The 22,957-nt window shown below is 56.0% G+C and overlaps 1 protein-coding gene across 4 annotated transcripts; it reads left to right on the plus strand.

Moving 5' to 3' along the window:
* The first annotated feature begins 241 nt into the window (after positions 1 to 241).
* MTSS2 (MTSS I-BAR domain containing 2) lies at positions 242 to 19,881 on the plus strand. Of its 4 annotated transcripts, none has more exons than XM_024125035.3 (14): positions 242 to 390; positions 5,270 to 5,331; positions 5,420 to 5,493; positions 6,643 to 6,727; positions 6,812 to 6,903; positions 6,987 to 7,061; positions 8,381 to 8,538; positions 8,749 to 8,856; positions 9,761 to 9,858; positions 11,475 to 11,601; positions 17,374 to 17,448; positions 17,749 to 17,925; positions 18,111 to 18,276; positions 18,358 to 19,881. In XM_024125035.3, the coding sequence occupies exons 1-14, from the start codon at positions 322 to 324 to the stop codon at positions 19,137 to 19,139; spliced, it is 2,148 nt and encodes a 715-aa protein (XP_023980803.1). In that variant the 5' UTR covers positions 242 to 321; the 3' UTR covers positions 19,140 to 19,881. The 4 variants fall into 4 exon arrangements, with proteins under 4 accessions (XP_023980803.1, XP_028333380.1, XP_054934976.1 ...); XM_028477579.2 differs by having other exon boundaries at positions 243 to 390; positions 11,379 to 11,601; positions 18,358 to 19,879; XM_055079001.1 differs by lacking the exon at positions 242 to 390 and adding an exon at positions 3,567 to 3,597 and having other exon boundaries at positions 11,379 to 11,601; positions 18,358 to 19,878.
* The last annotated feature ends 3,076 nt before the right edge of the window (positions 19,882 to 22,957 follow it).

Here is a 22,957-nt window from a genome sequence, read left to right on the forward strand (position 1 = left end):
CCCCTCCCCGTGGCCCTCCCTCCGCGCGTCCACGTGACGTCCAAGCCTCGGCGGCTCGGATTACGGACGCCGCTCCAGTCCCCGCGCCGAGGCTGCGCCGCCGACTGCCCGCGCCGCGCCCCCCGCGCCGCCCGCCAGCCCCGCCGCGACATGGCCCGCGCCGCCCCGCGGCGGCCCGCGATCCCCGAGCGCGGCGCGGCAGGCCGCTGAGCGCAGCCCGGAGGCTGCAGGCCCGACCCGGCCTCGGAGCGGAAGCCGCCGCGGCCCGGGTCCCCGCACCCAGCCTGCGCCCCGCCGCCGCCGCTGCCGCCTGGCCCGAGCATGGAGACGGCGGAGAAGGAGTGCGGCGCCCTGGGAGGGCTCTTCCAGGCCATCGTCAACGACATGAAGGTAACGGGGCGCGGCGGGGCTGGCCGCCCTGCGGGCGCGCGGGTGCTTGTGCGGGTGCGTGCCCCCTCTGGGGACGCGTGGCGGCGGGCAGCCGTGCCCCGCTGTGTCCGTGCGCCGCCGTGTCTGTTTGTCCTTGTCTGAGCGCGTTTGGCCTGCGACTGCCGTGCGCCCGGGTCTCTGGGTGTCCGTCTTGGGGGGTGTGGGTGCTCGTGTGTCGGGGTGTCCGTGCGGTGCCCGGGGTCCAAGCCCCGGGTCGCCCGGGTCGCAGCGCCCTCTTGGGGACCCGACCCGAGCCTGCGCACACGCGGGCTCCCCGCGCCCCAGACCCCCAAACCATGAATGGGGTTTGGCTCCGGGAGCGACCCCACGGCCCTTTAACGGGCCCGGGGTCTCTCCGGCCTCCGCCCCCTACCACCACCATACCCTCCCTCTCCCCCGCCCACGACGGCCCGGGAGCCCAGACAATGCTGTCACCGCCAAAGCAGGGAAAAATAATAAAGCAGGGAACCGTTAACTCCTTCCCTGCCGGCCTCGGCCTCCGCACCCGCTGCCCGGGTCCCCCAAAACAAGCTCCAGGACTCCAAGGTCTCCACGATGAGCGTTCCTGCATCCCAAGTCTTCTGTCCCCACCTTGGGAGGAGGAGGGAGAAGGTGGGGTTGATGGAGCAACCCCAGGGAAGGGCTACTCTTGCTCCAGGCTGTCAGCTCCAACCCCCCTCCCCACGATTGCCCAGGGCCAGGCTGCAGCGGGCCACCAATTCCTGGCCCACCGCGGGCTCACCAGGTGGGGAAACTGAGGCCTGGGAATGGCTCAAGGTCATTAAGGAGACTGCTGGACACTCCCTGACCTCACCCCTCATTGGTGGTCTACGGAGTGAGGGGGATCCTCTCCCCCAAAGAGGCTAGGGTTTGGCAGGGCCGGCCCAGGCTGACTAGGCAGAGAGGAAGGGCAGCTCCGATGACAGGACGGGGGCCAGGAAGCAGCGTTTCTACCCTGCCCCTCTTGGGCAGGCCTGTGGGGCAGGGGAAGAGCAGGGGAGAGAACTGGGAACTCGTCAGACCCCCGCCCTCACAAGCTGTCTCACACTCTCAAGTACACAACAGAGAATCCTACCGTGATGTCGCAGGCCCCGGGAGGACACACCACAGTGCCCAAGCAGGGCCTTCGGGGGGTTCCCAGTGCTGCCAGTGGAACAGCCCCAGGGGCAGCTGCCAGATCCCTGCGCCCCCGCCACCCCCGAGAGAACTGGAGCCACCCTCACTGGGAACTACAGGGTTAGCAGCATGTATAGGAGCTACTCACTGCCCCCGTATAGGGTGCTCCCCTGAGAGCTCCGTCCCCTGCAACTCCACTCCAAGCTGCTTCTGCCGGCCCCCAAAAGTCCTGGCCTCTCTCTGCCCTCAGCAGCCCCTCCTGCCCTGTGGACATCATAGCCCTGGCACTAGGTTTCCTTCCTGGGACCAAACAGCCCAGACAACCCTCCCCCAACCATTCCCAGGGCTGGCAGGCGGGGGGGGACCTTCCCACACCCTCCTCCTTCTGGCATCCTCTCCACAAACACTGCAGAGAGCAGCAGCTTTTGCACAGAGCAGAGGAGCAGGACTCTCTCCCTCCCTCTCCAGGCAATTTGCAAGGAACTTTGGGATGAGATAGAAGGAAATGGGCCCAGGTTGTAACAAGTGATTGAGGCAGGATTTTCTGATATGTGGAAGCAAACTGGGAGAGGTTTCACCTGCGGTGATGCCAAGTCCTGATACACCTACGACACATGCATGTGTTTGGGCCAGGGACAGAGCAGGGGACCGGGCCACCTGGAGGTCGATCATCTGGATTTGAGGGACAGCTTCTGGCTGTTGCCTTCAGTGGCCTGAGCCACAGAAGCAGCAGGGTTTCCGTAGAGGAACGTGGCCAGGTTGAGGAGACTGAGCTTACCTGTGAGGCCCCTCCACACAGGGCAAGCACGGCCACCGCACGGCCACCGCACGGCCACAGGCCCCACAACAGCACACTCTGGCCCTCCTGGAGGCCCAGACCCTGGTGTGGGAGAGGCAGAGTAGGGGAGGAGGACCTACACCTGGAGCCTGGGAGGCCTGGAGGAGGACAGTAGCTCAGGGATTGGGAGGGGGCCCTCGGGAGCTTTCCCTGCCTGCTGTGCCTCATTTAGCTCAGATGCCCATCGAATCCCAGAGAAGGGCAGGCACTTGCCCAAGATGACAGGGCTGGGCATGGCACCCAGGGCTCTGCCTCAGCCCCAGGCCTCACCTTCAGCAGCACTGGCCTATCCAGAAGACAGGGTCATAATCTTTGCCTGCCCTCGAGAGTGGGGAGTGTCACCCGGACACATAGGCCCTGGCCAGGTGGGAGAGGCTCCTGGCAGAGAAGCAGGGGTCAAGTGCCTGCTCTGTCCGCCAGCATTAACCTAGCATTTACTGTGTGCCGGGCACTGTGCTAGTGCTTTCCGTGCAGTCTCCATACTGACCCGCTGACATCGGTGCACTTCCCATCCTGACCTTACAGGTGAGCACACAGGCTCAGAGAGGACGCCCTGGCCCAAGGCCACCCAGAAAGCCCCCTCTCTGGGATTGCAGCCTGAGTCGCTCACCTGCACAGCCCAGGGCCTGGTCAGAGACAGTGTCCGGGGGCCGGGGGCCTGGGGCCCCGCAGCCCCCGTATCGGTCTCGTCCCATCCACTTGAGCACCTCTAGTGAGCATGTCACCTCTCCCCTCCAGAGCAGCCCACTGCTCTGGGGGCAGAGCTGGGCGTCTCTCCCATCCATGTAGTTCCTGCCCCCTACCCACCCTTGATGCCCAGATATTCGTCTCCCCACATCCCGGAAGTGGGGGGGGAATCCCTGACGTGTAGTGACCAGTCAGACAAGGGATCAGATCCTGACCCTGGCACTCGATGGCCTTGGGCAAGCCGGTTAATCTCTGTGAGCCTCAGTTTCCTCATCTTTAGAATGGGGGTGACAACAGTATTCATTTCACAGGGTCATTGTAAGGATTCCATGCGATCACGCAGTGCCTGGCCCACCGCACGCTCTTGATCAACAGTAGCAGTCCCTGTCACTAGTGATAACAACCCAGAGTCCTAGAACCTGACAGCCAGGGTGCGGCCCATGTGAGGGCACAGGTCCAGATGAAGACTGAGGACACCCCTGGGGCCCTGGCTGCTTCGGCCCCTCAACCTCACCTCTGGGGTCCTCGTGAGTTACCAGTGGGGGGTGGAGTCTCAGGTCCTTAGGGACCCAGGTGCTCCTGTCCATCTGCTGAGGAGGGACCGGGCCTGGCCTCCCCCATGCCCCATCCTGTGCCCTCTCCACCGGGAAAGCCAAGGCTGTGAGGGTCTGGGATGGAGCGATCCTGGCTGGGCAGAAGCGTCGGGGTGGGCCCCAGCCAGGGGCTTTAATGGGGTAGGGACCTGTGTCTTCCCAGCTTCTCCCAGCTTGCTGCCCTCTGAGACTGCCCAGAGGCTGCTGGGGGTGCTTAGGTTTTCTGGGGGCCAGGACGGTGCCTCTGGACCCCTGTACCCACAGCATCATCCCTCCTCCCTGGAGGTCTTGGCAAGGCTTAGGGCTGAGGGTGTTGAGGTGAGGGAGGGCGCCAGGCCCTCAGGACTGTCAGGGGCGGCCTCCCGGGCTCCTTTACCCTGAGCCGTGCCGCACAGAGACAGCCCACGCACAGCCTCCCCCTTCCCGCCCCAGCCTGTGTGAACTTCTCAAATATTTGCTTTCCCTGGCCACTGGTTGGGCTGGGCTGGGAGGGGAGGGAGATTCTGAGGCTCCCAGAAGCTGCCCTGTCCTCTCCACCCCTGCAGGCTGGCCCTGTCCCTGGGGTTCCAGCCTGGCAAAGCCTCCCTCTGAGGCCTTGGGGACTGGGGTCTCTGCCTTCCCCCTTTCCACTGGAAAAGCCCCAGCTCCCAGCGTCCCATCCCACATGGAAGGGAAGGTCGGCAGCGCTTTGGGGCTAGGGGCTTTGCCGGCCTGAAGCTCCCCTTCAAGGATCAAGTCTTCCACAGGGCCATTGGGCCAGGACCCAACAGCCATGTGAGGGCCCATTAGCCAGAAAAAACCCTTGATCTCACTGGACAACTTGATCACCAAGAGCCTGGCTTCCCTACTGGGAAACCCCCTCCCAACTCAGAACTTTGGGCCAGGCTGGGATAAAGGCCACACTGTGTCCCCAGGAAGGGAGGGGAGCCGGGGGTGGAGAAAGGTGGCTCTGTTGGCCGCACAAGGCCCCATTCAGCCTGGGGCCTGACTGTCCCAGGCAGGCTGGCCAGGCTCTGAAGCAGCCATAGCCTCCCCGGGCCTGGGAGCCACTTCTGCTGGCCCGGGGTGGATGGATGGCCGGGCTGGCAGTTGCTTCCAGGGCACAGGGTGGGGGCCCCAGAGGCCCCAGTTTGGACCTGGCATGCCTTGAGCCCTGGCACTGTGCACTGTGCCTCTGCCCCCACCCCCATGCCATGTGGACCATCCTGGGCTGTGTCGAGGGAACATAGTGCCCCTCATGTGGCTCAGCCCAGATCCCCTGCCAGGCCCCTCCCATCCCCGAGGAGACAGGACCTGCCATTCACTGTTTCCATCTCCGCTGAGGATGTGGGCCACCATTGCAGACAGTGGGTCAGAGTTCCTGACTGTCAGGAAGGGAGGAATGGGCAAAGGTGCCTGTTCCCAGGGCCGGGCCTTCTTCATGCCCCAGGTCTCTGTCCTTGGTCTCCTGTCCCCCTAGAGAGCCCAGGAGCCTTCCTCTCCGCAGGGGCAGGGCTGCTGTCTCAGAAACTGCCCAGAGTCTGGACCCAGGCATGTGGGGAGCCCAGCCCAGGTAGAGCCCTGCAGTCCTCACGGAGTCTCCCTTCCTCTCCCATCTCCTCTGCAGAGCTCCTACCCCATCTGGGAGGACTTCAACTCCAAGGCCACAAAGCTGCATTCCCAGCTGAGGTGAGGCTGCTGAGGGTGCCCCAGCTGGGGAGGGAATGGGTAGAAAAGACACCTCACCCACAGACCATCTCGCTCTCCATCTCCCCAGGACCACTGTGCTGGCTGCTGTGGCCTTCCTGGATGCCTTCCAGAAAGTGGCTGACATGGCCACCAACACCCGAGGTAGGGAGGGGGCACGGCTGGAGGTTGGGGATGCCCCAGGTTGGGCTTGGAAACTGGAAAGGCTGGGTGGAATATGAACCGGGAAGAGGACACCAGGCCCAGAGTAGGGACCTTGAGTTCTGCTCCCTAATGGAATGGGCATTTTGTGTAGAGAGTGAGCCTCTCGTCACTAGAGGCATGCAAGCAGGAGTGGGCGAAAGATGACAGGATGTTACAAAGGGGGGATGCCTTCTCGCTTCTGGGCGGCTGGTTTGACCCCTCAGCCGCAGTTGTTCATGCTTCCCTACGGTGAGTTTGACTGTGGCTTCTTCTTTTCCACCCCCTTCTGCCCTTCTGAGAGCACAGAGGGCAGGTGGACATTCCCTGTTGGCCTTGGCGTCTCCTCTGCATTCTGGTCCGAGTAGCAGGGACCTGGGTCCCCTGCTCCTTCGGGTGGTGAGAACCAAGGCAGTGGGCGCGTGCTTGCACTCTCACACCTGCATCTGGGCACACCTGGAGGGGGTTCCTGGTAGGGGATTTTGGTTGGCTCTTTGGATGGTCTCCCAGCTGGGGTGAAGGGCAGCTCCTGGCCCGACCAGCAGAGCAGCCGCAGCTGCAGGAGGCTGGCATAGCCAGGATGGGCAGGACCTTGGTCCCGTACGGAGGAGGGCCTTGGTAAATACTGAGAAGAGATCAAGTCGCCTGCTGGGGCCGGCAGGATTGCGGAAAGCGGCGGGGGGGCGGGGGGGGGGCGGGGTGCCGGTGGTGAGAACCAAGGCAGTGGGCGCGTGCTTGCACTCTCACACCTGCATCTGGGCACACCTGGAGGGGGTTCCTGGTAGGGGATTTTGGTTGGCTCTTTGGATGGTCTCCCAGCTGGGGTGAAGGGCAGCTCCTGGCCCGACCAGCAGAGCAGCCGCAGCTGCAGGAGGCTGGCATAGCCAGGATGGGCAGGACCTTGGTCCCGTACGGAGGAGGGCCTTGGTAAATACTGAGAAGAGATCAAGTCGCCTGCTGGGGCCGGCAGGATTGCGGAAAGCGGCGGGGGGGCGGGGGGGGGGCGGGGTGCCGGCTCGTCCTTCGCGGGCCAGTGCGCCCCCTCGTGGCCCGAGGCCGGGACTGCAGAAGCCCCGGCGGGCCCGTTCACACGCTGCGCGCTTGCCTCGCCAGGGGCCACGCGGGATATCGGCTCGGCGCTCACGCGCATGTGCATGCGCCACCGCAGCATCGAGACCAAGCTGCGGCAGTTCACCAAGTGAGTGGGCGCTGCGGTCGGGGAGGGGGGCGTGTCACGGGGAGACCTCCATGGTGGCCCTGACCCTCTTGCCTCCGCCCACAGTGCGCTCCTGGAGAGCCTCATCAACCCACTGCAGGAGCGCATCGAGGACTGGAAGAAGTCGGCCAACCAGCTGGACAAGGACCACGCAAAAGGTGGGTCTGGGGCTCGGCGTGCTTCCCGCCCCCGACTGGGCGGAAACCGCCGTCACAGGGCTCCTTTCTCATCCCTTGCACAGAGTACAAACGAGCCAGGCATGAGATCAAGAAGAAATCTTCAGACACGCTGAAGCTGCAGAAGAAAGCACGCAAAGGTAGAGCCCAGAGCTGGCCCACAGAGGCACAGCCCCACGGGGCCCCGCTCCGTGTCCCCCGCCGCCCTGTGGGGCGCCCCAGGGCAGCATCCTGGCCTGAGGGGCCCTATCCCGCACACAGGACCCTCCAACCTGTTGGGTGGGGCAGAGGAGGGAGCGCACCTTGCAGCCCAGACCCGACCCAGGACCTCCCCTCCCAGGGAGGCGGCGGCAGGCCCAACAGGCCCAGGCCCCCCCCCCGGACCCCGCGCCCCACCCCCAGGAGTGGCTCTGTCCATCCGGCTGTCTTTCACACATTCTTTCTTTCTCTGTCTCTCCTCTCCTCTCCTCTCCTCGTCCCAATCCTTCCTGTAGAGCTACTTGGTAAGTCAGATGTCCGTTCCTCCAGCTGCTCCTCCCGTCCTTGTCGCATTTGTCTGTCTCCCCCAGCTCAGGGCCATTGGAAGGAGCCTCTCCAGGCCAAGGAAGACCGAGGAAGGCGGTCGGTCCAGCGAGGGAGGGACCTGGGGCACAGTCCCCTTGGGGCCCCTGGGGCCCCTGGCCAGGGATGAGTCCGGGGCCACTGCTGGGTCAGTCTGCCAGTCCGAGAGGGGTTGGACCGGGCAGGGTGGGGACACAGGCCCTGGCTGCCCCGCCCCCGCCAGGCCCTCCCAGAGTCCTTACCTCTTGCCTCCCCACTTCCTGTCTCGCTGTCTCCTTTACATCATCTTCTCGCCTCTCCCTGTCTCTCTCGCCGCTTCTTGGTGTCGCTGTTGCTGTCCGTGTGCATCATTCCCTGAGCTGAGTGGGGACCCACACGGAGGCACCCCGTTCCCTGTCCCCTGGGCCCAGCCCCTAGCCCTCTTGGGCCCTACACCCCCTCGTGGCCTGGCCTATGGCCGCGCCCCCCACACTCTACTTTGTCCTGCTTCCCTTCCTCCTCCCGGTGCCCTGGGACGCGAGGGGCCACCATCCCACGGGCAGTGAGGGTATCCTGGGCGGTGGAAGTCTCAGCTCTCGTGGAGGCTGCCACTGGGCTCTCCTGAGCACAGCTGCTCCAGGGGCGGCCCTGGGGCTGACCAGGGCTCTGCTCACCCCAGGACCTGGGTGGCTTCGCGGCTTTGGTATCTTTCCTGTGTGCTTTGCTTCTCTGTCCTCTCTGTCTGCTCTGGGGACCAGCCCTTCCACCAGCCCCAGCACCCCGACTGCCCTCCCCAGTCCCCTGGCCCCCATGGCAGTGGCCAGCCCCACGGCCAGGGACACCACCACAGGGTCTGAGCTGTGGATGCAGTGGGCCGGGCCGGCATCCCCAGCGTGGCCTCTTCTCCCAACACCTCCAGGGAAAGGAGACCTGCAGCCCCAGCTGGACAGTGCCCTGCAGGACGTGAACGACATGTACCTGCTGCTGGAGGAGACGGAGAAGCAGGCGGTGCGCCGGGCCCTGATTGAGGAGCGCGGCCGCTTCTGCACCTTCATCACCTTCCTGCAGCCTGTGGTGGTGGGTTCCTCGGGGACAGAGAGGCGTTCTGAGCATCTCCACCACTGGGCTAGTTGAGGGGTTCCCAAGAACCATGATTTGGGAGCCTCCATCAGCCCAAGCAGCGTTGGTTGGTGGGAAGGGGTGAGGGAGGGGAGACCCGGTGTGGCCTGGTCCTCCGGGGTGCGTGGGCAGGGGCGGGGCCGAGAGGCTGACTCACTGCTCCATCAGAACGGCGAGCTGACCATGCTGGGAGAGATCACCCACCTGCAGGGCATCATCGATGACCTGGTGGTGCTGACCGCGGAGCCACACAAGCTGCCCCCCGCCAGTGAGCAGGTGCGGCCAGCCCTGGGACAGGACGGGAGGGGATGGCTTGCCCTTGGTTGGGGATGATAGAGGAGAAAAGGGGGACAGCATTTGGGGGAAGCAGCTGGACACAGAGGACCACCTTCTGTGGGGACCTAGGAGCATCTGCCCAGGTGAGGGGTGGTGTGCCCAGGACCCAATGGGGGCCTTATATCGAGAGCAGATGGGTGGACGTCCCAGACCCGCAGGATCCCCCTGAGCAAGCAAGACCTGATGATGCCTCCCTGCCATCCACACCCACACCCGTCAGCTCCCCCAGACCCAGACGCTCCTGCCCCCACGTGCCGCCCTGCCCACTTCACCTCACCACCGTGCTCCCATTGCACTAGGGTCAGCCCTACCTGACAGCGCCGTGGCGTTGCTCTCACTAGGTGCCTACCGTGTGCCCAGCCCACACGGAGCACTTCTCATGGGTCACCTCATTCACCCCAGTGGCCCTCTAAAATAGGAGTGATTGGCTGCATTTCACAGGAGAGACCCAGGAACTTGCCCGAGAGCAGAGCAGAGCCAGGATTTGAACCCCGTGGTGTCCTTCATGGTCACTCTGGCCTGGCTCCTCTGCCAGCGACAGTGAGTCCTCAGGAGCACCAGGCTCTCCCGTGTCCTGGCCTGCGCAGCTTCCCTGCGAAGCAGAGGGGGCGGAATCTCCCCAGGCGTCCCCCCCGGCCCCTGAGTGAGGAGCTTGTGTTAGGAAAAGGCTGGGGGGCAGGGGGCTTCAGACTCCCAGGGATCTCCTTTGGGTCCTGGTTCTCAATTGGGAAGACAGCAGGGGGCCTCTGGCCCTACTAGCCCTCGGAGGGGAGACCCAGGGAAATGAGGAGGCTTTCTGCAGGGCAGGGCTGCTTCCAGTGACCCCATTCATGTCCCCATCCAGGTGATCAAAGACTTGAAGGGCTCAGACTACAGCTGGTCCTACCAGACCCCACCCTCATCGCCCAGCAGCTCCAGCTCCCGGAAGTCCAGTATGTGCAGGTCAGTGGGGGGCTGAAGGGGGGTGCAGGGAGGGGCAGGGGTACTGCAGCAAGGAATCAGGAAGGTCCCACCACAACTGCATCAAGAATAGCTTCAGGACCCCAGAATTCACACAACTCCTATGTCATCAAGGAATCTGCAAGCATAGGGGAAACTCTACTCTCGTCACAAGACTGCTGCTAGTGCAGGCGTGTGTTGGGGGCGGGCGGAGGGGCAGCAGCTTCGTTTATGGAGCAATAAGTATGCACCAGGTGCCGTGCTAAATGCTTTATGCATTTTCTTCATTGAATCCTAACACCACTGTATCAGGTATGGTGTTGTCTCCATTTCACAGAAGGGGAAGCTGAGGTACAGAATCCCAGCATTTAACTACTAGACTCGGCCAGGCTCAACACAGTGCTGGGGCAATAGTAAGAATCTAAGATGGGGAGGGCTGTGGAGGCTTTGGGGAACATGTGCTGAGGCTACAGGCTTATTACCTTATGGACACTGCAGCCTGGCTGGTTCCTGAGAGCTGGTGCCTGGGCAGCTGCTACAGGCCCAAACCTCAGCCTAAGCTGGGCCCCGAGGTCTTGCAGAGCCAGGGAGAGGCCAAAGGTCTTGCTCAATCACCAGTCAGGCTCAGGATCAGGAGCACTCCTGGGTGGGATTTGGAGAGCTACTTAAGATTCAGGGCTCCTCGGCGGGAGGGCCGTGAGCATAGCGCGAGTTACTGGCGGGGAGACCCCTCTGTGCCAGGCACCCTTTCCCCAGATCCACCTTGTCTGGGCAACCGGGTCATGGGCGGCAAGCCAGGCACAGCAGTCAGCTGCTCCTGCAGGGAGAGGAGGGTCCGCGTCAACTGGCGGCTCTTCAGACCCCGGGTGGGTGACTGGCACAGGAGGGGAGAGTTGATTGCAGGGGACACCCATGACCAAGGGTGGAGGCTGGGGACCTTCCCGGTCATGCTCAGGAGGAAGGCGACCTTCATTGCCAGGAACGTTGCCCACGGATGAAATGGTCGCATAGAGGATATGAACTACAGGGGGCTGGACACCCTTCAGGGGGCGGAAAGGATGAGGGCAATAGTGAGTCCAAGACCCACACAGACCGTCACCACGCAGCAGACGTTCAATTAGGATTTGATGGCAAATATCAGACTTTGAGAAGACAGTCATGATCAGATTTATGTCTGGTTGTAGCCTTACTGGGAAACTCTTTGATGCTGGGTGACTTAGTTTCCTCCTTGTTAACCTAAGGTCTACTGTTCTTGATGGTAGAATAGGAGGTAGTACTGGGGTGCTCCAGGGGCAGGCGCTGGGCCAGCTCTTCAATGTGGTCCCCTGCCCAGGCCCCATCCTGTCCCACAGTCCTGGAACCCAGCTCCTCTGTGGCACTTTGGTCTCAGGACCTTGTAGTCTGACATTGTCTTTTCCTTCCTTTGCCCCTCACCTCTCTCCCCCACCCTCGTCTGTTGCCCTTCCACACACACCCCTGTGTCTCCCTGTCTGGCTGCTGTGCGCCCCCCTTCACTCCCCCAGCGCCCCCAGCAGCAGTAGCAGTGCCAAGGGTGGCGGAGCCCCGTGGCCTGGGGGTGCCCAAACATACTCACCCGGTTCCACCTGTCGCTACCGCAGCCTGGCACAGCCGGCCACCGCCAGCGCCCGCCTCTCCAGCGTCTCCTCCCACGACTCTGGCTTCATCTCCCAGGATGCCACCTACTCCAAGCCCCCCTCGCCCATGCCTTCAGACATCACCAGCCAGGTGAGGGGGCATCTGCCGAACCACCCGGGGTAGGGTGCAGTGCCTCATGCCAGCCTCAGGCTATCCACGTCGGAGGCCACCTACAGCTGTTGAGACTAGCCCTGGAGGTTCCCAGGGCCACCACATTGAGGACCAACCTGAACTCACTGCCTCAAGGCTAAGGAGAGTTGGAAGGTCTTGGAGCAGCTTACCAGCTCTGGCACCTTGTGACCCTCCCCCTGCATAGGCTGGCTGTGATGGAGTGGCTGGCCCTAGGAGGCACCCCCGGGAGCCCCAGGATCTGCAGACATCCTCCCCCTTCTCCACACTTTGGCCAGCTCATTCTGAACACAGAGACTGGCTCAAGAATCTCTTCAGATGCAGGCTCAGATCCTGCAGCCTCAGTGAGATGGAAACAGAGGAACTACAGCAGAAGACAGAGGGAGGTCAGGCCACATGCCCAGGGTGCTGTCCTTCCCCATCATGGCGAGTGCCTCCATTTGAGCTCAGCATTCTCTTTTCCTGCTCTCTTGCCCAAGGATGTCCCCACTGCATTGCCAGTCTCCCCTCCTCTGCTGGCGCATTCCTGTCAGTACACAAACACATGCTCTAGTATCATCCATCTTAAAAGCCTTCCCTTCCTCCATGTTCTCCTCCAGCCACCTAGTCTCTCCTTCACAGCAAAACTTCTCAAAAGACTTGTCCACGCTGACCACCTCTTACCTCATTCCCCATTCACTCCTGTCTGCTTTACCTATCAGTAATTGAAAAGCTGGAATTGTTCATTTCTCCCATATAGTTCTATCTGTTTGCTTTATATATTTTGAGACTATTTTATTAGGTGCATACAACTTTAAAATGTTAACTCTTCTTTGTGAACTGACTCTCCTAATGTGATGTAGTTGATCTTCTGTTACTTTTATGTTTTCTAGCTTAAAGTCTGTTTTGATATTACTACAGCTCCTTCAGCTTTATTTTGCTCAATATTGTATCATTTTCTGTCTCTTAGCTTTTAAGCTCACTATGTCCTTATGTTTTAGATGAGTCTCTTATAAACAGCATATGCCTAGATTTTCTTTTCTTATCCAATCTGACAATCTCTTAATTGACATTTTTAGTCCGTTCACATTTATTATGATTACTGGCATATTTAGACTTCTGTCTTACTTTTTTCTTTCTATTCATTCTGCTTTTTCTGTGCTGCTTTTGTCACTTCTCTTGCTTTTTGTCTTTTCCTTTCCCCATGATTTTCCTTCTACTGGATTTTAAGTTATACTTCTTATTTCATTTCTTTTACAGGTTACCTTGAAATTTTACCATGCATCCGTAGCAAAGTCACAGCCCCACCTCCTGAATAATGCAAGGACCTTAACGTATATTTTAACTTCTGTCACCCACTCCCTCCCCTTATAAGCTATATATATATCTCCTTTTTAATCGTCCCCATGATTGACATTTTTCTTAATTTTATCATTATTTTATACATACAGTATCTTTAGATTTACCCATATGTGTTTACACTTTTTTTGTTCATTTTTTCCTTGTATCCCATCTTCCTTCTAAGGTCACTTTCCTTCTTTCTAAAGTAAAATATGTCCTTTAGAAGTTCTTTTAGAATGGGTCTGTAGTAGTAAACTCTCAGTTTTTGTTTATCTGTTAACATGCTTTATATTTTTCCTCTTTCTTGAAAGTTAGTTTTACCAGGGATGCAATTCTGGGGTGACATTTACTCCATTTCCACATTTTGAAGATGTATTCCCCCTGTGTTCTGGCTTCTGTGGCTGGTTGTAACGTCCACTGTCAGTCACTGCTGTGCCTTTGTGAATGATCTGACTTCTCTCTCTGGCCACTTTAGTTTTTCTACAATGTATCTAATTGTGGATTTGTTTTTGTTTAACCTCACTTGGTGTGTTTGTGTTTCTCTATCTCTGTATTCATGTTTTTTATCTGTTCTAGGAATTTTCAACCATTATCTCTTTTTATTTTTTTTTATAAATTTATTTATTTTTGGCTGAGTTGGGTCTTTGTTGCTGCGCATGGGCTTTCTCTAGTTGCGGCGAGTGGGGGCTACTCTTCATCGTGGTGCGCGGGCTTCTCATTGCAGTGGCTTCTCTTGTTGCAGAGCACGGGCTCTAGACATGCAGGCTTCAGTAGTGGCTTGCGGGCTCTAGAGCGCAGGCTCAGTAGTTGTGGCGCACGGGCTTAGTTGCTCCGCGGCATGTGGGATCTTCCTGGACCAGGGCTCGAACCCGTGTCCCCTGCATTGGCAGGCAGGTTCTTAACCACTGCGCCACCAGGAAGCCCGTCAACCATTATCTCTTTATTCTTACTTTCATTTGTGTGTTTCTTCACTCTCATATTTCCCATCTCTTTGTTTCTCTGGATAATTTCTTCAGGTCCATCTTCCAATATACTTATTCTCTATTTTATAGCTATTTAACTTATCCATTAAGGGTTTTTTTTTTTTTTAATTTTGAAATAATTTTCGCCTTGTAGAAGATCTGTAAAGAGTGCAGAGTTCCCACCCACCCTCCCCCCAGTCTCCCCAGATGTTAACATCTCATGTAACTACCAATTTTCAAAACCAGGAAATTAACACAGGTACAATACTGTTAACTAGTCAACAGACTCTTCACATTTTGCCAGCTTTCTCACTAACATCCTTTTCCTGGTCCAGGAGTCCAGGATCCAACACAGGACCCTACCTTGCATTTTATTATTGTGTCTCTTCAGGCTTCTCCAGTCTATAATGGCTCCTCAGTCCCTCTTAAGTGACTTTTGAATACTGGTCATGTATTTTGTAGAATATCCCTCATCTTGAGTGTCTCTGATGTCTTCCCGTAATTAAATGGGCAGGAAGACCACAGCAGTGGTTTACTGCTATTCCACCTCCTCACCAGACCTTGGTATCCTTTTCATTTGAGCCATTCTGATAGGTGTTATATCATAGTGCCCTGTGTTTTTAATTTGTATTTCCCTGATGACTAATGAGGTTGAACACCTTTTCATACTTTTAAAGGCCATTTGGATATCCTCTTTTTGTGAAGGACCTGTTCAGATCTTTTGCTTGTTTTTCTCTCCTAGGTTGTCTTTTTCTTGTTGATTTGTAGAACTTCTTATATATTGTGGATACAAGTCTTTTCATCTGATAATCTCTGATTCTGTGGGTTGCTGTTTTACTCCCTTAATGGGGTCTTTTAATGACCTAAAGTTCTTAATTTTAATGTGTGTCCAATTTATCCATTTTTTTCAATTGTTATTGCTTTTTCTGTCCTGTTTGAGGTATTTTTGTGTACTCCAAGGTCACAAAGATGTTTTCCTCCCGAAAAAGCCTTTTTGTTTTACCTTTTCTTCATTTAGATCTGCAGCTCATCTGGAATTGATTGTGTGTGTGTGTGTGTGTGTGTGTGTGTGTGTGTGTGTGTGTGGTGAGGTAGAGGTCATTTTTTCCATATGAATATCTAATTGACAATTTTTTGAAAATACCATCTTTTCCTCCACTGCACTGTAGTGTGTTACCTTTGTCATAAAACGTGTGTCTGTGAATGCATAGCTGTTTCTGGAGTTTGTTTTCTATTCCACTGGTTGATTTGTCTGTTCTTGTACCAATACCACACCATCTTAATTATTAATAGCTTTATAAAAAATCTTGATATCTGGTAATAAAAGTCCTGCAGCTTTGATATTCTTCAATATTACCTTGTCAATTTTTGGCCCTTTGCATTTCCTTATAAATTTTAATATCAGCTTGTCAGTTTTCACTTAAAAAAAACAAAAAACAACCCCTGGGATTCTGACTGGGATTACATATGTCTCTCCATTTATTATGGCTTTACCTTCTCTCAATAATATTTTGCAGTTTTCATGTGAGGATCTTGCACATCTACTGCTGGATTTTTTGCCCTGGGTATTTGATGTTTATTGATGCTATTTTAAATTATTTCAGCTTTTTCAGTCTTTTACTGGTTTTTTAGCTGCTGATATTTAGCAATTTGATTTTTTTTCTATGTTGATCTTGTATCCAATAACCTCGCTAAAAACACATATTAGTTCTTTTGAATATTCTATAATACATACACAGTCATGTCTTTTACAAACAACCATTTTCTTCTTTTCCAATCCTTTTGCTTTTTACTTCTTTTTCATGCTTTATTGCACTGCTAGAACTTTCAGTGCTAAATAGAAATGGTGATAGTGGGCATCCTTATCTTTTTCCAACCTCAGAAAGAAAAGTATTGATATTTTTGTAGATAACTCTATCAGATTAAGGAAGTTCCTTTCTATTGCTAGTCTAAGTGTCTTGTTTTCCATGAATGGGTGTTGGATTTTTCCGTTGAGTTTTCCAAATACTTTTGTCCTTTTATTTTTTATTTTTGTCTTAACAATTATATTGGTAAAATTCTAAACGTGTTTATTATTTCCTCCGAATCCTTGCCTATAGAGTTTAGTTCCTTTTATTTTAGTCATCTTGGCTCATCATAAACTACTAAAAAGATCTGGGCGTCTAAACCAGGATGATTTAGAGAATCTTACTTGGCTGGTACAGGGTCTTGAGAGGTGCTACTGATTAGTTCCCTTCCAGGTTTAATTTGGGTCATTAACAGGGTGAGCTCTCCACCTTGCCACTTGCCCAGTCTCTCAACCACAGTGCTGGAGCCAGCCTCTGCCGTGGGGACCCTCATGGTCCTGTTTCTGCCCTTGCTTTTTTCTTCATTCTTTGTTGTTGTTGTTCCTTTGTTATTTACGTATTTATTTATTTGGCTGCGCCAGGTCTTAGTTGCAGCATGCATGTGGGATCTAGTTCCCTGACCAGGGATCGAACCCAGGCCCCCTACATTGGGAGTGTGGAGACTTAACCACTGGACCACCGGGGAAGCCCCTCTTTGTTGTTTTGAGTTGGGGGGCCTCCAGGGCACCTAGTTCCTGCCACTGTCCAGAGCAGGAGCCTCCTGGGCACCCTCGGTCCTGTCCTCGGTGGGCTTCTGCCCCACCATTCTGTGAAATAGTTCTGGAGGTCTGCACAGACACCCCTCCGCCTCATCTGCACGGACCCCCAGCAGCCGAGCACAACTGACCCTCCCTCCTTTGCGCGTCAGGTTCTTCCCCTGATTCTGTGACATCACCTGCTCGTGGTCCTCCTCCACACCACCAGCAGCTCCTGTCACTCTTCTTCGCTGGGCCATCCTCTTCTTCCAACGCGCTGAATGTCAGCCTGACATCCTTGAACCTTTTCTCTAACCACCGTCATCCTGACTATCCTGACTGCCGAGGTGACCTTATTCTGTCCGACGGCTGCCGGATTTGTGGTTCCAAACCTGACTTCTCCCTAAACTCCAGACTGTAAATACAATTGCCTGCATGGCATCTGGGCATAGATACCTAACAGGCAGCTCAGCTTAACATGTATAGGATGGAACTCTGGACTCCATTCCTTCCCCAGGCCTGCCCTTCTGAGAAAACAGTGACACATCAACCCGGCAGTTCAAGCCAGCACCCCGCTGCCCTCTTTAGTATCGCTCTTTCCCTGCCCACCACATCCAGGCCATCAGCAGCCAGTCCTCTTGTTAATCCTCAAAGTGTGTGGTTATCGGGCTGGGCTAGGGGGCAGGTCATTGCCCATGGCGTGTGCCCTGGGTGCTGCCGTCCACTGCGTACGCTGAGCCCCTGGAGGGCGTGGGGTGGGGATGCTGAGTCAGCAGGCCCTGCTGCATGCCAGCGCTGTGACCAGATCTGTTCCCTCCTCTCGTCCTGCCTCCCCGCCCATCCTCCTGCCTGCTCGCCTCTGCGTGGCAGAAGTCCTCCAGCTCAGCGTCCTCCGAGGCCTCAGAAACCTGCCAGTCCGTCAGCGAGTGCAGCTCGCCTACCACGGTCAGTGCTTCCCACCCGCAGCGGGACACAGGGAGGGCCCAGGTTCAACCAGAGGGGCGTGCACAGAGCACTTGCTCCCCGCGAGACAGGCCTCCTGCGCACCACCTGCAGCCACTCCCCACACGCTCACATCTTTCCCTCCTGGGGCTCCTCCTCCTGCCCCTGGGCCTGGCAGGACTGGGGTGTCACAGCGCCCTCTGTGCTCTGTCCTTGGCCATGACTGTGAGCCCGAGGGCCCATGTGGGTCTGGAAACCCTGAACCTCAGCAACAGTGAGGGACCCCTTGGCCATGCCCTGCAGGACTGGGCCAAGGCCGGCCCCCACGAGCAGCCCTCAGGCACCACCCTGCAGCGGAGGAAGGACCGAGCGGAGCTCCTCCGAGACACAGAGCCAGGCCCGGCTAGCGGGGGCACCCTGGGCCCCAGTGGAGAGGAGGTCCCGCGACCCCGCATGTCCCCTGCCACCATCGCAGCCAAGGTAAGCGGCAACTCCCTGGGCAGCCCCGCCAGGGCCCCACCTTCACTCCCAGGTCAGCTCCAGGAGGCGAGGCAAGTGGTCGCAGGGCCCGCTCACACCGCTCAGCCTGCTGGGGGCTGCCTGCAGTCCGGGCTGAGGGGGGAAGCGGGGAGCAAGGCTTCAGCCTGCAGTCTTACCACCCGCAGCACGGTGAGGAGGTGTCCCCCGCGGCCAGTGACCTGGCCATGGTGCTGACCCGCGGCCTGAGCCTGGAGCACCAGAAGAGCAGCCGGGACTCCCTGCAATACTCGAGCGGCTACAGCACGCAGACCACCACGCCCTCCTGCTCCGAGGACACCATCCCCTCCCAAGGTAGGCCCCGGGGCCGGGGCAGGCGGCTGGGCCTTCACAGGCCCCCAGGGCCCCAGGCCCACCGCATCCCGTGTCCCCCAGGCTCCGACTACGACTGCTACTCAGTGAACGGGGACGCAGACGGGGAGGGCCCACCCGAGTTCGACAAGTCGTCCACCATCCCTCGCAACAGCAACATCGCCCAGAACTACCGCCGCCTGATCCAGACCAAGCGCCCGGCCTCCACTGCGGGGCTGCCCACCGCTGGGCTGCCCACCACCTCGGGCGCACCCCCTGGCGTGGCCACCATCCGCCGCACGCCCTCCACCAAGCCCGCCGTGCGCCGCACCCTCTCCAGCGCCGGCCCCATCCCCATCCGGCCGCCCATCGTCCCCGTGAAGACGCCCACGGTGCCCGACTCCCCCGGCTACGTGGGGCCCACGCGGGCGGGCAGCGAGGAGTGCGTCTTCTACACCGACGAGGCCGCCTCGCCCCTGGCCCCGGACCTGGCCAGGGCCTCCCCGAAGAGGCTCAGCCTGCCCAACACAGCCTGGGGCAGCCCGTCCCCCGAGGCCGCCAGCTACCCGGGGCCGGGGGCCGGGCTGGCGGCCGAGGACGACGAGCAGCAGCAGCGGCAGCTGGCCGCCAACCGGCACAGCCTGGTGGAGAAGCTCGGGGAGCTGGTGGCAGGCGCCCACGCCCTGGGCGAGGGCCAGTTCCCCTTCCCCACTGCCCTGTCGGCCACCCCCGTGGAGGAGACTCCCACCCCGCCCCCTGCTGCCACCAGCGACCCCCCGGCTGAAGACATGCTGGTGGCCATCCGGCGCGGGGTGCGGCTCCGCAGGACCGTCACCAATGACAGGTCGGCGCCCCGCATCTTGTGATCCCACCCTCTGGCCCGGGCGAGGCAGGTGGCCTGGTCGGTGGGCAGCGGCCACTCAGAGCAAAGGCACAGGAGAGAGTGGAGCCAGGCAAGCTTTTTTTTTTTTTTTTTTTTTTATAAAGTCATACGAGGCAAAGCTACTTTATTGGAAAGAGACACCCATCTTGGATTTCAAGGTTTAAACAGGAAATGACTTCTTTAACAAACCTCGCCAGGACGGAGCCTGCGGGCCTGGAACTTGGATTTGGAGCCTGTTTCAACCTTTGCTTGCCCACTCTGTCCCTCCTCTTCCTCCTTTCGGGCCCTGCCTTTTCCTGGTGTGGGTGAGCCCCAGAGCCACGCTCACCGCCCACAGCAGCGGGGCCGGGCCGGCCTCTCCCGGTCCCACCGGCCTGGCTGGGCCCGCAGTGCCACCGCTTAGCTAGCCTGGCCCGGCTTCTCGCCATCTCCCGAGGGACGGTGGCCTCGGGCTCTTCCGGAATGCTAGCCCATCCCGCCCTGACTGAGCCCTCCTCCTCCCTCCTCCTTCGGCTCATCTCTCTGCCTCTCCAGGCTCCTCTCCGTCGGGGAGCAGGGCCGACGGGGAGCAGCTGTGCAAGGGCCAGGGGCCCAACCGGCTAAGGTATCTGGTTTGCTGAGAAAGCTCTACGGGATGGCTGGCTGTTGGGGGCGGGGTGGGGGGTTGCAGCTGGGAGCCCAGACGCCGTCGCCGCCGCCGTCGGGGAAGGGGGGCCGGGCCCAAGTCAAGCCTCTTGGGGAAGACATGCAGGGGACCTGCTTGGAGGAGGCTGGGGACCCTGAAGCAGCATCCCCTCCCCCCAGGGGTGGTTGGGGTTGGACTCCCTCGGTGGGGGAACGGGTGCCGCCTCGTCGCGGTCGTCCTCCCACGGTGTTGCTGTGGCTGGGGGGGGACTGACTTTGGCCAGGCGAGCGCCGCGTGTGCCCAAACCCCCCCGCGCGCGCGCGCGTGTGTGTGTGTTGCGGGGGGGGGGGGGGGGGGGCGGCCGGGAGGGGGTTCTTTTATGAACACATAATAAAATGAGCTGACCGGACAAGGACTGCTTGTGGGGACAGGGTAGACGGTACAGGGTGTGTCCAAGAGTGCCTGAGGGATGGGGAGGGGCCCACACTGGCCGTTGGGCCTGTGGCAGGAGGAGAGCCTAATGGCTCCGGAGGCCAGAGAGCAGCTCTTCTCTCCAGCGTCCGGAGCAAAGCCGCCGCGGCATGTGGGTTCTTCCTGGACCAGGGCTCGCACCCGAGTCCCCTGCATTGGCTGGCAGGTTCTTAACCACTGCGCCACCAGGAAGCCCGTCAACCATTATCTCTTTATTCTTACTTTCATTTGTGTGTTTCTTCACTCTCATATTTCCCATCTCTTTGTTTCTCTGGATAATTTCTTCAGGTCCATCTTCCAATATACTTATTCTCTATTTTATAGCTATTTAACTTATCCATTAAGGGTTTTTTTTTTTTTTAATTTTGAAATAATTTTCGCCTTGTAGAAGATCTGTAAAGAGTGCAGAGTTCCCACCCACCCTCCCCCCAGTCTCCCCAGATGTTAACATCTCATGTAACTACCAATTTTCAAAACCAGGAAATTAACACAGGTACAATACTGTTAACTAGTCAACAGACTCTTCACATTTTGCCAGCTTTCTCACTAACATCCTTTTCCTGGTCCAGGAGTCCAGGATCCAACACAGGACCCTACCTTGCATTTTATTATTGTGTCTCTTCAGGCTTCTCCAGTCTATAATGGCTCCTCAGTCCCTCTTAAGTGACTTTTGAATACTGGTCATGTATTTTGTAGAATATCCCTCATCTTGAGTGTCTCTGATGTCTTCCCGTAATTAAATGGGCAGGAAGACCACAGCAGTGGTTTACTGCTATTCCACCTCCTCACCAGACCTTGGTATCCTTTTCATTTGAGCCATTCTGATAGGTGTTATATCATAGTGCCCTGTGTTTTTAATTTGTATTTCCCTGATGACTAATGAGGTTGAACACCTTTTCATACTTTTAAAGGCCATTTGGATATCCTCTTTTTGTGAAGGACCTGTTCAGATCTTTTGCTTGTTTTTCTCTCCTAGGTTGTCTTTTTCTTGTTGATTTGTAGAACTTCTTATATATTGTGGATACAAGTCTTTTCATCTGATAATCTCTGATTCTGTGGGTTGCTGTTTTACTCCCTTAATGGGGTCTTTTAATGACCTAAAGTTCTTAATTTTAATGTGTGTCCAATTTATCCATTTTTTTCAATTGTTATTGCTTTTTCTGTCCTGTTTGAGGTATTTTTGTGTACTCCAAGGTCACAAAGATGTTTTCCTCCCGAAAAAGCCTTTTTGTTTTACCTTTTCTTCATTTAGATCTGCAGCTCATCTGGAATTGATTGTGTGTGTGTGTGTGTGTGTGTGTGTGTGTGTGTGTGTGTGTGGTGAGGTAGAGGTCATTTTTTCCATATGAATATCTAATTGACAATTTTTTGAAAATACCATCTTTTCCTCCACTGCACTGTAGTGTGTTACCTTTGTCATAAAACGTGTGTCTGTGAATGCATAGCTGTTTCTGGAGTTTGTTTTCTATTCCACTGGTTGATTTGTCTGTTCTTGTACCAATACCACACCATCTTAATTATTAATAGCTTTATAAAAAATCTTGATATCTGGTAATAAAAGTCCTGCAGCTTTGATATTCTTCAATATTACCTTGTCAATTTTTGGCCCTTTGCATTTCCTTATAAATTTTAATATCAGCTTGTCAGTTTTCACTTAAAAAAAACAAAAAACAACCCCTGGGATTCTGACTGGGATTACATATGTCTCTCCATTTATTATGGCTTTACCTTCTCTCAATAATATTTTGCAGTTTTCATGTGAGGATCTTGCACATCTACTGCTGGATTTTTTGCCCTGGGTATTTGATGTTTATTGATGCTATTTTAAATTATTTCAGCTTTTTCAGTCTTTTACTGGTTTTTTAGCTGCTGATATTTAGCAATTTGATTTTTTTTCTATGTTGATCTTGTATCCAATAACCTCGCTAAAAACACATATTAGTTCTTTTGAATATTCTATAATACATACACAGTCATGTCTTTTACAAACAACCATTTTCTTCTTTTCCAATCCTTTTGCTTTTTACTTCTTTTTCATGCTTTATTGCACTGCTAGAACTTTCAGTGCTAAATAGAAATGGTGATAGTGGGCATCCTTATCTTTTTCCAACCTCAGAAAGAAAAGTATTGATATTTTTGTAGATAACTCTATCAGATTAAGGAAGTTCCTTTCTATTGCTAGTCTAAGTGTCTTGTTTTCCATGAATGGGTGTTGGATTTTTCCGTTGAGTTTTCCAAATACTTTTGTCCTTTTATTTTTTATTTTTGTCTTAACAATTATATTGGTAAAATTCTAAACGTGTTTATTATTTCCTCCGAATCCTTGCCTATAGAGTTTAGTTCCTTTTATTTTAGTCATCTTGGCTCATCATAAACTACTAAAAAGATCTGGGCGTCTAAACCAGGATGATTTAGAGAATCTTACTTGGCTGGTACAGGGTCTTGAGAGGTGCTACTGATTAGTTCCCTTCCAGGTTTAATTTGGGTCATTAACAGGGTGAGCTCTCCACCTTGCCACTTGCCCAGTCTCTCAACCACAGTGCTGGAGCCAGCCTCTGCCGTGGGGACCCTCATGGTCCTGTTTCTGCCCTTGCTTTTTTCTTCATTCTTTGTTGTTGTTGTTCCTTTGTTATTTACGTATTTATTTATTTGGCTGCGCCAGGTCTTAGTTGCAGCATGCATGTGGGATCTAGTTCCCTGACCAG

Source organism: Physeter macrocephalus, chromosome 17, assembly GCF_002837175.3.
Source record: "Physeter macrocephalus isolate SW-GA chromosome 17, ASM283717v5, whole genome shotgun sequence".
Taxonomy (NCBI): Eukaryota; Metazoa; Chordata; class Mammalia; order Artiodactyla; family Physeteridae; genus Physeter; species Physeter macrocephalus.

Coding starts and splice junctions, on each gene's coding strand:
- MTSS2 (XM_028477579.2), top strand. CDS start 322: ATGGAGACGGCGGAGAAGGAGTGCGGCGCCCTGGGAGGGCTCTTCCAG. Junction 6,904..6,986: donor GGACAAGGACCACGCAAAAG/GTGGGTCTGGGG, acceptor TCCCTTGCACAG/AGTACAAACGAGCCAGGCAT. Junction 8,857..9,760: donor TGCCCCCCGCCAGTGAGCAG/GTGCGGCCAGCC, acceptor GTCCCCATCCAG/GTGATCAAAGACTTGAAGGG.